The following is a 13,150-nucleotide window of genomic DNA, read 5'->3' as shown; positions in this document are numbered from 1 at the left end:
GTTGCTTGGCTCCCGCTCGAAAACTAATAGATCCCTCGGAGTTGCAAGTGTTGGTTTTTGTGCGTGCCCAGGAATAGATGCATGATTGATGCGAGAAGGTTCAGGATCGGGAAAGAGTTGAGAGATGAGGGTGAGCATAGGGGAGGGGTGATCAAATGGCAAAAAGCAAAGTGGCATTTCTTGCATCTGGGCCGATAAGACTGAAACAGGCTTGGCGAGTGAACGGATCGGAAGAGGACCATGCGTACCGAGAAGAAACAGTAGGTGTGGAGGTGCATGATGTGGCGTTGCGGAACGGGAGGGAAAGCGTGGCTGTGGGGTTTGACTTCACGCTTTTCCAACACCGAGATCGGAGGCTTTTGATAGCCTATTGATGACAAAAACGGTATTAATTAGTTCTACCAAGCTTTGGTTGAGAATCTGAATGCTCTGCCTGACTCACTCGTTAAACACCCACGGCCCTGAAACGTTCCTCCATCGTCAACACTAGCCTTGCGATTTTGCGGCCCGTCATCGAGGACTCTGTCAACTATCATTGCATTACCGAACTAGCAAATTTTCTCCCTCCAGGGTCCAGCTCTCTCTTCTCGTTGTCTGAACTGCTCATTTATTTACGGCCGAAATGGACATCCACCCCTTATCAAATTACCCCCTTCCGAGCCAGTCGTCCCTCCAACTCCAATACGTCGGCAAGAACCTTAATGACATTCTCACACCCGCTGCGGTTATTGACCGTGCTATTGTAAGACGGAACTGCAATGCCATGCTTAACGCCACCAAATCCCTTGGCGTTGGATTTCGGGCTCACATCAAAAGCCACAAGGCAAGGAACCCCCTTGAAGTATTTCAAGGACTGAGGTTGGCCTGCTAAGCATCGATCAACTAGACACTCGAGCTTTCTAAACTTCAAGTTGGCAGCGACATTCATTGTCCGGCTGAATTTGTGGTATCTACTCTAATAGAGGCAGAGAACCTCCTCCCCTTCCTTTTGGAATGCCAAGCAAATGGTAGAAGATGCAGCGCAAGTCAGCCCCCAACAACAATCCCCAACTCGTCATAATGTAAGATTCATAGATCCTCTACGGGGTTCCAATCCCGATCTCCGCTCTGCCACGCCTCCTCCGGCTTGCTCTGACGCTCAAACCCGGCACATTGAATGTGCTCATCGAGAACATTGACGCTTTCCTCGAATTCAACTCCCAAGTAGTCAAGGCCATGAACCAAGGCAAAGACCCCGTTGACATTGGTGTTTTCATTAAAGTTGACACCGGTTACCACCGGGCCGGTATCCAAACCACGTCCCCCAAATTTAAAGACCTTGTCAAACTGGTGGTCGACAGCTATGGGGAAGACTTCCGGGGTTTTTATTCGCACTTTGGACATAGTTATGCCGGTTCCTCGGAGGAGGACGCTGCAAATGGGTTGTTGGAAGAACTGAATGGGCTAGAGGAAGCAACGAAAGCTGTGCCGACAAATTCCGTTTCCAAATTGACGTTGAGTGTTGGGGCAACGCCTACTACGACTGCCGTACAGAACCTGCTTGTGTCAAGCGTGATTCCAGCGGCGGAAGAGTTAAAGACCGTGATCGAGAAGCTGAAGCAGAAGCACCATGTCGAATTCCATGCCGGTGTCTACCCACTGCTCGACTTGCAGCAAATCGCTACGCGGGCGCGCCCATCGGTAGGACAGTCCCAGCCTGGATTTGAGTCATTGTGTATGAATAATATTGGGTTGAAGATGTTGGTTGAGGTGACAAGTGTATATGATGAAAGAGAACAACCGGAAGCTTTAGTATCGGCTGGATCGCTCGCGCTCGGGAGAGAACCATGCAAGAGCTATCCTGGGTGGGGTGTTGTTACTGGCGATCTGGGGAATAGCGGTAATGGGAGGATATATGATGCACAGGGAAATAAGACTGGGTGGATGGTTGGAAGAATCAGCCAAGAGCATGGAATTCTTGTGTGGCAAGGCCCAAAGGATCAGATGATGCCCCTGAAAATTGGCGATAAGTTGCTGATTTGGCCAAATCATGCTTGCGTCGCTAGTGCTGGCTTCGGGTGGTATTTAGTCGTAGATTCAAATCGGAACGTAAATGAAATCGTGGATATCTGGGTCCGGTGGCGTGGATGGTAGATGCGGGAAAGAATGCCTTCAGGACTGAGCGCTGGAATTGGGGATAGACATAAGGAGTTGTCGTAACAGCCGTTTATGATGAATAGAGCTGAGTAAGACACTTTTAGGGATAATGGAAGAAAGGTAGAGGATAATGAAGTAGCGTTATATGATTAACATAATCGCTACTACGGGATTCAGAGGCCGAGGTGTTCATGATCGCTGTCATCGCTTGCTTGGTCCTGTGACAGGGCCCTCACTTCGCGGCGTTGGAGCTGGCTGGGTCGAGAACGCTGGGACAGTTGGCGCTGGAGGATACGTCGGTTGAGTCGACATGTGGTCCGGTGTCTCCCATTTCAAGCTCATCGTAACATGACCCAACGCTTTGACTTCATTTAATATTTGAGTGAGTATGCGACCGTGCATTACCGACTCCTGAAGCACACTGTTTTGGAAGCTCTCGCGGTCGACGCGGTTCCGGTCGTGGAATCCTGCAGAAGTCGTTCGCCATGTTTCTTCTCGCTTGTCATAGACTTCTGCAGCGACCCTCCGACACTCCTCAACCCATCGAATCTGGCTCGACAGGAGCCTCGTTTCTTGGCGAACCATATCAAGTAGAGAGGTATTGGAATCGTCCTTGTCAATGCTTGGTGATGGAAATGCGCCAGATGGTGTTGCCCCATTGGCGATTGAATCTCGAAAGAGACTCCTGGTTTGGCGCATTGACACCTGTTCGTAATCCCATTTGCTCTTTTCGTGCCATTCCTCCTTGAACCGTCGGAGGAGTTTTTGCACGTGGTTGACGCACTCGGAGGTGTCTTCCTGGATGTCGTCCCGTAATCTTGATAGGATATCTTCCAAGTCATCTTTCGTAATTAGAGGCATGACGTCTTCTTCGTCGCCGGTGCGGGGCCGCTTTCGCGACGTGTCCTCGTCCTCATCTAGCTTCCTCTTACGCCTCGACACAATATCTTTCTCGAGTTCTGCATCCGACACGCGCCTTGCGGGCACGTACCCGGAAGATGATGAGGCAGCTGCAATTAAGGGAGTGATGAAGTTGCGGTGGACACCGACTTGGCCACTTGCTCCAGTCTTCACCTTCTGGTGCTTTGCATGGATTGTGATGGGATACTCGACGCCGTCTTCGTCCTGCGCAATTGAGAGCTCATATGTGTGCGAGAAATCAGAGTCCAGGGAGAGCTTAAAGGTGCCGCGCACATCAGCACAGGTACCGTCGCGCCCGTCAAGCTCGCGCTTTAAGTCGTTAATCACGTCGGCAAGCTTCTTTGCAGTCTTTATAACAAGAGGGTCAATGTCGCTGTCCAAGCCTGCAGTGGGTGACAGCGACTGGTCTTCGGCGGACTGGAACGGCGTTGACATGGGCGTTTCGTTGTTGGTCGGGGCTGGCGGGGACTGCATTCTCCCGAGGTCGATACTGCAGAGTTGGTGCGCGATTCAGTTGTGCAGTGCATGTGGGTCGCAATTGGCGTGGGTGGTGGTTCACAGTTTCCCTAGCAGTCGGTGGGTGAGGGAGCGCAGGCAGGGGCGAGTGAGAGAAGCGCAGCGCGGAAGCGTGAAGCTACTTAATGGCACCCAAGCTGTCGTCGCGATGTTTTTTGTGGTGGAGCGCTTTCGTTTCGCTCCCGCAATGTGGCAGGCGGCCCTGCTCCGTCTCGGAGGCTAAACCGTGTGATGAGCGTCTCCCCGTGTGCCGTGCAGCGGTCGGGAGCGCTTGTCCAACCACAGGCCGCAGTCCTCCTGGCCTCAGAAAATTCCCCAGCACCCCAGTTCGCTGAGCTGCAGCTGGAAGATCGCGCCTGGTCGCGGGCTGACTCCTGCTGCCAAAGCCTGCAGCAGACCAAGCCCTGAGCCCTCACGCTTGCCCTTCCTCGCAGTCTTCTAACGGGCGAAGTCGAAAGTCGACGGCCCGACTCTCTCCACCTCACGCACCTCCGCTGCCATCCCCTCGCAGCAGCATGCTGGCCGTTGGTGGTCTCGTCCAGTCCTTTTGCTACTGAGTTCGCCCTAATCGGCTGGACGTCCCTTCCGCTGTCGTTCTTTTGGCTTCCTACTCGACCATTGTGCCAGCTTATGCACAGCCCTTACCTTCCCTCCGATCCATAGCCTAGTCTCGAGCCCGTGTCCGTTGCACGATACACCGAAAGCAGGCGAAGCCTGTCCTTCGGCGTCCGGTAGCCAGCGCTCGCAGAGTTAATAGCTGGTTTGAGGCTGGGGCTGGTGTTGAATCGTTATGGTACCCTTTCGACACAGGCACTCACGGGAAGCACGCCGAAGCCACGAACAGACGCATAACTCGAACCCCTTCGAATGGAACGCTGAGCGCGACAAGTACATCATGACGTTCCCTATTCACCCCCTGCCTTCCATGCAGGCACCCTTCGAAGAGTCCATGCTTGACGCAACGGGGGAGACTGGCTACGCACCTTTCCAGAACCCCAACAAGACCATTGAGCAGCGCCAACAACTGCTCTGCAGAGACGTTGAGGCGGTTGACCTGGAGTGGAATTTCACATACAATTGCCATTGGAGAAACCATCCGAAAGGAAAATACCACCCGCTGCTCAAGACTATTGCGCAAATCGTCTTCGGCGTACATCTCCTCCACCAACACCTAGAGAAGTCCGTCGCAGACGTTGCCGATATCTTGTTAAAGCACGTCAACGAGCTCGACAGCTTTCTACAGCGGGCCAACGAGGATGTTGAGGGCAGCCTGAGGGACATGTTATTTCGTCGGAAATGTTTGAAGGTGCCCATGGAGCATGTCAACGAGTTCGACCGCCTGCTCGACGACCGCATGTATCGAGCACAGCTTCTGGACGGCAATGTCACGATCGAACGGACCATCAATCGCATGTCAGAGCTGCTCAATGACTACCTCATCGACATGAGTACGTTTCGGGACGCGAACCAGGATTTGCACATATATCTTAGCAACCTTGGGGACGCGTGGGCAGAAGACAACGATGATGTTGGACGGATTTACTCAGCCATGTGCGGCAACACTGCTGGCTGGGCTCAATTTCTCCAAAGCCTCGTTGCCAAATCAGAAAAACTTGGGGTCGTGCTTGTGCAGGTCAGCAGCTACTGCAATGAAATCGAGAAACGTTGTGGAGCTGCTAGTCGACGTTCTCTGGTAAGAACCCCTTTTCCGCTGTTGATCTGCAGCCACTCTCCCCTCATTGTTTCACCATGACTTTTTTTACTGACACACGATGCGCTAAGATTGCAAGCCGATCTTCATCGCGAAACTCAAACTCGCGAGACACGGCACGGTCCTTCCGCAGCTTTTCAGAGAATAAGCCGCTGCCTATGGTGCCAAATGAGAGACCACCCTTCATGACATCTCCGTTGGCAAATAGTGAGGCGGGTTCTGGTGATGATGGCGCGATTAAAAGACGTCCCAGCAATCGAGCGGTACCCAGTGCAACAAGTCAAGTTAGGATTGTTGCAAATTCAGACTCAGACGAGTCTTTAAAGCGGCGCGACACCGAATCGTCATCAACTGTCGCTCCTGAAAAGCGCCCTCGTCCACCTGAATCCGAGAAACAGCGAGAGGGTGACGTGAAGGACACTGAATTCTATCAAGACAGCTCTTCATCTGGCCATGACGCAGATGTAGAGACAGATACACGTGATGATCCGGACCTGTCGAGAGCTAACAAAGGGAAACGGCCGCAATATCCTTTGCATTCAGATAGTGATACGAGCGACACGATAGTTCCAAAGCGAATCGAAGTGAGAGGAGTAAAAGGAGATGGCAGTCCGCCGTTGACGGGAAAAGATTCTGCGTACTCGTCGGTGTCTGGTGGGTCATTTGCGTCTCCCATGGTAGTACAACCTCGCTCAGCTTCGTCTCAATCTTCGTATCCGCGCGCCCAGTTTGGACTATTCCCCAGCAGTTCCCCTGGTACCCCTAAGCACTCTATATCCGGACGCCACGGTGCCATGTCTCCTGCATTTTCAACGCCGAAGATGCCCGACCAACCGGCATATTATCCTGTACAGCGCTCCCAGTCATCTCTTGACAACCATAATTCCTCGTCGCGGCGTCTCCTAAAGAAGTCGTCCCTCTCATCGCTCAAGAGACTGTTCAGTAAAAAGAAGCAGAGCTCCGTAGATACAATTGCAGAGTAATCCGGTTTCTGTTTTCAGCGGGCATTTAGCCATTCGTCCCATTATATACCCCTTTGCCCGGCGTTGCTGTTTGCTTGGATGCATTTGCATCTACAAGCCTGGGGTACTTTACCCAATTTTTGTACAATATCCGATCTTTTCTTTGAATAATGTGGTGACGATGAGCTGATAATGACAATCCTGGTTTTGAGGTGCAAAGCTGTGGGCTGTAGGCTACCTGTGGTGACAATGGGAGTGTCGAATGCAAAGGTCGATTGCTTGTAGGTTCTCTGGAGTTTCTTGGGGTTGAGTGGTTTGAGAGGAAGGTGCAAAGGCTGGTAGGTCTCTTGTCGGTGATTTCCTAGGCTTAGAGATCTGGATACTGCATCTAGGTAGACAATCTCTTGGGCCTGAGATGCCGCTGGCTTCCTTTGTCTCGTGGCTTCGATGAGAGTCTCTCTGTACCGCGTGCTCTTGCTCATTCCTTTAGCTGGTCGTAAAGCGCTTTCCTGTGTGTCGGTGTAGAGGGAGGTGCGAGGCCGTTGGCACCTTTTCACACCGACGTCTCGCGTCAGGCTTGTCCCCCTCTTCTCTCTCCTTCGCATCTCGCCCTTATCCTCAGTATTCTCAAAACAGAGGAAGTCGAGCTTGCATCGCTGTCCTGTCGCTCGTTTTGGAAAGTCGACAGTATCTTTTGGTCTGGCATTTCCTCTCCTTTGGTTTGTTGGCGCTTGTCCTTTGACTATCACCACAACACTCTCATCCTTTCCACACCACTCTTCCTCCGTACCCCAACCGCTAAACCACGACTGCCACTCCTGCCTGAGGCGGCAGAATGCCTCTCGGAGATCTGGATCCGAATGCCAGCGGACGCACTAGCCGAACGTCGAACATGTCAACATGCTCGAGGGGCTTGCCCAAGGGTCCTGGTCCTGGTCCTGGAGCTGGCGGCCGCTCTGATCTGCTCTCCTCTACGGGCGTCATGAGTATGCTGCGAACCTCAACCGAGCTTGGAGACATCGGAGGCTTCAGCAGTTACGACTCTACTCAGCTCCCGGGCATCCCTCGCGCTCCTCCCCGCCGAAGTGGTGCATCATCAAGGATGTCAGCAGGCTCCTCACACTCGAATTCGTCAAAGCGGCCGTCGAGCCACCACCAAGCATGGCCCTCTGCACCTCCTACTACGCGGCGGTCATTAACGCGAGACAATGTCCCGCAGTTTGTCCCTGATACTTTGTCTCCAACCCTCATGAACCTTCCTGGCTCTTCGCCGCTCATCCCTCGATCACGAAACTCGCGAGACGGAAACGGGAGGTCCCAGTCAATGACCCACACCAGCCAGCCAGCGTTCAGATTGTCCTCCAATCGATCGCTCGCGAGCCTTAGGGCTCATGAGCAAGTCCAGCGTCCGCGCTCCCCGTACCACTACCCAGCCCGACTCCGGCGTCCTGTGTATCGGCCAGCCTCGCCAGCATTCAGTGATGTTTCCGGCACCCGACCGAGACGCTCCCATGGTCAGTCAGGACATTCGATGCATTCAAGGCTCCGCAACCCGTCAGGCTCATCAGTCCATCGCGAAGACAGGGTTCCGATGCATGGTCATCCATATCGCAATAGATCCCCGGCATATTTCAGCGGTCCACACCCTGACATCCCCCCTGTTCCACCTCTTCATCATCACGCTCTTGTCGAGCAGGCACGTATGGCTCATACTCCTGCGAAGGCATCTATCTCAAGTCGCTCCACGAACCAGCCAACCGATTCAGACGCTCCATCCTCCGACGCACCTTCTCCACCAACACCGAAAGACGGCACATCGATGGAGGTCTTAGTCAGTCCAACCGGCACCCAAGCATTGGTAGGTAAGATGTCAGGACACAGGAAAGCGGAAGCGACAACTGGCCCCCTGTACTACGACGGCAGTGAGCAGTTTGAGCCTGAGCCATACTCTGAACCGGAGGCAGAAACAGTTCCCACGGGCTTCGTCTATCGGATAAAGACCATTCTTGAAGAGCGAGGGACCGCCGAAACTCCACAAAAGAAGGTTGACGCCCCAGTCGTCGAAGAGGTTGTTGAGCTTCCTGCAGCAGAGGCCATAGGTATTGCGGAGCTGCCCGCATCTCCCGTTGCTCGCCGAATCACACGAGATATGGTACTGGCAGCCTTGGAGCCATCCTCAACTACTGAAGTTGCAGATTCGTCAGCGGCGGCATTGCAAAGCCAAAAAAATGAATCTAGTGAACCGGCCGCTAAAGTGGATAGCCAGGGTGAGGGTGGCCTGGTCCTGGAAGACGCGTCAATAGCTTCCGCTAAAAAAGAAGGAAATAATGGAAAGCGTATTAGTGTCTTGTCTCAAGATGCATCCCATAGGTCGACGATGAGTGTCGTCGATTCTTCGACCCTTGACTTCGCAGTCCAGTATTCGATTCCAATGGTTACCGGGACAGAGGATGGGATGTCAGACCTGTTGGATGGATACCAGCACACTGAGTCCAAACAGGAAGCCGAGCTCGTGGAGATGGGATCCATAGGAGACGAACCTGCTGAGAAGAAGAGCAATCACACTCCCAAGTCTTCTGACGAACAGTCCTTCAAGTCCTGCACTGATTTGCCCGAGGAACCATATAAGGAAGCAGACGCGAGATCTTTCAAGACATGCAAGGATATGGTCACCCCTGAACGCGCTGTGTCCATGTCCGCGTCAAGTTTGCCTTCAATGGGCCTAGCGAAATCGGACCCGAAGGCGAATAGGCCTGTGTCTGAGATACCACTGTCGTCGCCTCCCACCGTAGTGCGCAAGCAGCCTTCAGTGCCCCCCCGTGAATCAAGCTTTTCCAAAGCTCACTCTAGACTACGTGCAAATTCGAAGCTTAGCTCGAGGCATGGCTCGAGACAGGGCTCTATGGTTGCATCGATATCTTCTTCAGCCGATAGCCCCGTGCAGCAGCCTCCTTCCGTTCCTCCCCGAGAGTCAAGCTCATCGAAGGAAGCCCAACGTACTCAAGCTGTTGCAGACTTCTTGGTGCGTCTATCTCGTCCTCGCAAGTTCTCTAGGGCCCATGCTGGCTTTGGAAGGAAAGTAGCCAAAGATGAGGGTGTTGGTCCAGCAGATACTCTCAACAACACGGAAAAGCCGGCGTCATCCCAGCAGGAACATCATGATGTCACCACCAAGGCTGCTCCTACAATCATACCCGCTGAGGCTGCGGCGACCCCAGAGAAGAAAATCACTATCCAAGAAACGGAGTCAAAGCGTCAGACTCCTGCTTCAAACCCAGAAAAGGAGGATCTTGTGTCAAGGGTTACCCCCGCAAAGAGCTTGGACATGCCCAGTGTCCACGTTGTGCACCAGCACGCATTGAGCACACCGTCTCCAGTCCTTCCCGAGCCATCATCCATATGCTCGCCTGATGAGGTCAATTCTTCCAAGTCTCGTGCAAAGTCGTCGCCAGGTATATTGTCGAACTCCCCGGTACAGGGTCATCGCAACAGCCAGAGCACCACTCATTTAGTCTGGCACGGCCGCAAGTCTTTAAGCCATGCCAATGCGAATACCCCCGAGTTTCGATCCAATCAGGGCAATAGCCAAGAGGAAACGACCACAGATCTAAGGTTATCCGCGTACCGGTATCCGCTGAATTATCTTCCTGACCTCAAGGAGGAGTCTCACGAGGATTCGAGTATCAATACTAGCGCCAGCAATCTAAAGCACTCCAACTTTAGGTTCCCCCTCGGCCACCAACCTAGTGTGAGGGTATCTGGTGATGAAGTCGTTACGTTTGGGAAGAAACCGCCTGAGAAGTCCCCGCGAAACAGTGGCTTGGCTCAATCGCGTGGTCTCCCTTCAATGAACTTCAGTCGCATGGACCTGATTGCTAAGCTGAACGAAGCTCTTGACATGCGTTCTTCAAGGTCGTTGGACGGCCGTCCGGAGAATCTTCCCGAATTAGCGCGTCCGAGCCCATTGCGACCGTCGTCGGCTGGAGAGATTCGCGAGAAATATAGGAGCTTCTTTGCTAGCCTAGATGAGCTTGAGAAGGCCGGGGGGGGAAACCAAACTAGCTCTATTCTCGATATGATGCCTCTGAAGCGGCCATACTCCCCCGAACAGCTTATGGCGGAGATTGACCGGCTGACGATTCCGTCTGTCGGTGGCCTCACACAACGGCTATCTGAGTTCCTACCGTCGCTCAAGGAATTCCTCAAGTTCGGCGACAAGGAGGAGTTTGTTGCGGAGGAGGAGATCATGGAGCATGCGCTGGAAGAGCTCAATGAAGTCGGCGGGCCTGCTCCTAAGCGATCTTCTGCTCGATTGCGGCCCATGCCAGGGTCTCCGAACTTAGTTGTGGTTGCTGATGGCCTGTATGAAGAACTGACCGGGAAGGAGACAGAAAATAGTAAGGTTGTTGCTCATGTTAATGAGGAGGCCGAAGAGGGTGCTGGTGAATCTGTCACCGCGAAAACCAACAGCACACTCGACGCGGGGGCACGTGAGAGAACCCCTTTAGCAGAACTTGAAGCCCCATCCGCCGTCGTTCTGCGCACTCGCTCCCTATCTCTTGGCCACCAGGATCTCCGACCTTCCCTCGAGTCTCGAATCTCGACGAGGAGGTCACTGCGATCCCTAGGGAGTACACCAACTGCTACAGAGACACGCCCGTGGAATAGCGACAAGAATTACCCGTGGGCGGCAGCGATACCTTATATCGATATCTCTCTGCCCGCGCCGACCATTATCAAGCACTCGCCGCGCCCAGGCTGCTCTCCTCTGCGCACTCGCCCCTCACACTCCTCTGATAACACTACTGTACCCTTTGACCAGCAGCCGACATCCCCGGCATCAGACAAGATGACAGTGCCCGGTTCAGACGATCCTTACATGCATGCGCGCCGACAGAGTCGCCGAATGAGTTTCTTCTCGTCGAGCAAGCGGCCAGTTAATGCTCTAGTGTCGGGCTTCGACGCCAGTGGCCACCCTGTGGGTCCCCGTCACGTGCGACATGTAGATCAACAACATGAAGCCGGCGAGCGCTACCCGACACAACCACCAACACCCCCTCATCGCCTTCACATTGATCCCGACGCCCAATCGCACTTCTCTGACGATTCCGAGGAAGAGCCGCCACCTACTTCTCGCAAACGCAAGTTTGCAGCCTTGAAGTCGCGTCTGGGCCAGTCTTCTCGCCCTGACGACAACCTTGCGAGCTATACATCCTCCTCTCTGCAAGACCCAGCCACTGAGGCTGAGGCTTTCACTACTCGTCGCCAGACATATCGTGGTGCGAGTGGTATGACTCCGCGACAATTCCAACGCCGTTCTTTCGCCGAGAAAGTGCGGAAGCTTTGGCATAAGTCTACGGAATACTGCGTCGAGGTCTTCCGTACAGTCTCTCGACGCAAGCGCCAACCACAGACTCAGTATCCAGAGGTCGAAGGTACTTCAGTCACTGACCGTCGAGACCTCGACGGTCGTCGCTACGCTTACCTAGACGATCGCGCGGTTACCGGCTACTAGCTAATCAATCAATGCCAGCTGTGGTCACACCGTATCCCGCCGAAGAACTAGAAGCGATCAGTATGGGTCTTCAGGAGCAACATGCGACAAACATGCAAATGAAGCGAAACCGACTTCGCTACTTCTTTTTCGAGCTCTGCAACAAATTTCGGGGTATTCCGCCCGCGACTATCACTGATCGTACCGGTTTCTGACTTCTCAAAGATAAATGACAAGGGGGAGATGCTCAGCAGCATGCAGAGTCTCGCTAGCTCCCTATTCCGACTTCGAACTTTCTTGCACTAATTCCACACAACGAGCTTCCTTCCCTGTTCCTGGATTTTTCGCTATCGGTTTTCTGTCGAGACGGTGCGGGTTTGGATGGCGAACAGCAGTGCTCAAATAAGCATGGATATCGCGTCCATTTCCCTATTGGACGACATCACAATGTGTTTCTTCCCCTAATGCCCTAATCACGATTCGACGTTTCCCCACCTGCAGTTTCTGGATCTTTCAGCTCAGTTTTCGTCACTAGGTCCGAGTTTCATCCCCGGTTCAACACACGGTCCGAGTCTTATCGAAGAGCACATGGTCTGAGGTCTATCAAAGAGCACATAGCCTGAAGTTCACCGAAGGATTCCGTCGTGCTTTCCGAAAAAGTTATTCCCTTTTCACATCGGACGGCACTATACTGCCCTTGTTTGCTATACCCCATCATGATTTCCCTTACCTGGTTCATAGCTTTCCTCACCCCCGGTTATACTCGATTCGATACGGACTTTCCACATCACTCAGCCTCTTGTTCTGGATTTCTTCACTGGGTTGCGAGTAAGCTGTGCGAATTCTTCCTGCCCATACCGCGGCAGCTTCCACGCAGCTGGCATTTTCCGTCTTCCCTTGTATCCAGATCCGGCTTCTTCACAAAACCTGTTTCACTCTCGACAATACTGGCTCGGTCTTTTCTGTCATTCGGTTGATAGATTCACTCGGGATTCCTTTGTACTAGGCTGGGTAACGGCTAGGTGCTGGATGGTCTGGGGGACTTGTATGCTATCTTATATGGTGTTTTGCTTAATCCTATATGGATTTGTCCCTTGAGGCTACGGCTATTCAAGTATATGTACGATAGTTTGACAGATGATCAGAGAGCATATTTAGAATTATGTTTCTCGATAGTGACTTCACTTTTGTTGTGATGTGGTGATGTAATGTGGGAGGTAAACATTGTGCAGCTAGCTGGACTCCGGGTGGCATGGTGGTTTCCTGCACGATTCTTAGCGACTTTGGCCCCACAATAATCTTCGGCACCCAGCATTTATGAGTATATAACTATACGATTGAGTCTTCAAGTTAACTTGGGATCCAGATTATAAAAGACGTGAACGCTGCGTATGCTTGCCTACGCGCAGT

At 52.9% G+C, this 13,150-nt stretch overlaps 4 protein-coding genes across 4 annotated transcripts; 3 read left to right on the top strand and 1 right to left on the bottom strand.

Annotated features, from left to right (window-relative positions):
- The first annotated feature begins 557 nt into the window (after window positions 1-557).
- On the top strand, window positions 558-2,580 carry BDR25DRAFT_334383 (uncharacterized protein). The gene is made up of 3 exons (XM_033692926.1): window positions 558-823; window positions 887-1,021; window positions 1,075-2,580. Exons 1-3 carry the CDS (start codon window positions 623-625, stop codon window positions 2,131-2,133), a joined length of 1,395 nt encoding a protein of 464 aa, XP_033547129.1. The 5' UTR covers window positions 558-622; the 3' UTR covers window positions 2,134-2,580.
- On the bottom strand, window positions 2,338-3,492 carry BDR25DRAFT_226160 (uncharacterized protein; the record flags this gene model as incomplete). The annotated part of the gene is made up of 1 exon (XM_033685194.1): window positions 2,338-3,492. The coding sequence occupies one exon, from the start codon at window positions 3,490-3,492 to the stop codon at window positions 2,338-2,340; it is 1,155 nt and encodes a 384-aa protein (XP_033547128.1).
- Window positions 3,493-4,189: 697 nt separating this feature from the next.
- Window positions 4,190-6,288, top strand: BDR25DRAFT_33549 (uncharacterized protein). Its single transcript, XM_033693018.1, has 2 exons — window positions 4,190-5,266; window positions 5,356-6,288. The coding sequence occupies exons 1-2, from the start codon at window positions 4,364-4,366 to the stop codon at window positions 6,265-6,267; spliced, it is 1,815 nt and encodes a 604-aa protein (XP_033547127.1). The 5' UTR covers window positions 4,190-4,363; the 3' UTR covers window positions 6,268-6,288.
- Window positions 6,289-7,081: 793 nt separating this feature from the next.
- BDR25DRAFT_314516 (uncharacterized protein) lies at window positions 7,082-11,761 on the top strand (the record flags this gene model as incomplete). The annotated part of the gene is made up of 1 exon (XM_033691458.1): window positions 7,082-11,761. The coding sequence occupies one exon, from the start codon at window positions 7,082-7,084 to the stop codon at window positions 11,759-11,761; it is 4,680 nt and encodes a 1,559-aa protein (XP_033547126.1).
- Window positions 11,762-13,150: the final 1,389 nt, after the last annotated feature.

Source organism: Lindgomyces ingoldianus (genome assembly GCF_010093535.1).
Source record: "Lindgomyces ingoldianus strain ATCC 200398 unplaced genomic scaffold BDR25scaffold_17, whole genome shotgun sequence".
Taxonomy (NCBI): Eukaryota; Fungi; Ascomycota; class Dothideomycetes; order Pleosporales; family Lindgomycetaceae; genus Lindgomyces; species Lindgomyces ingoldianus.
This window is presented reverse-complemented; position numbering and strand designations above follow the sequence as displayed.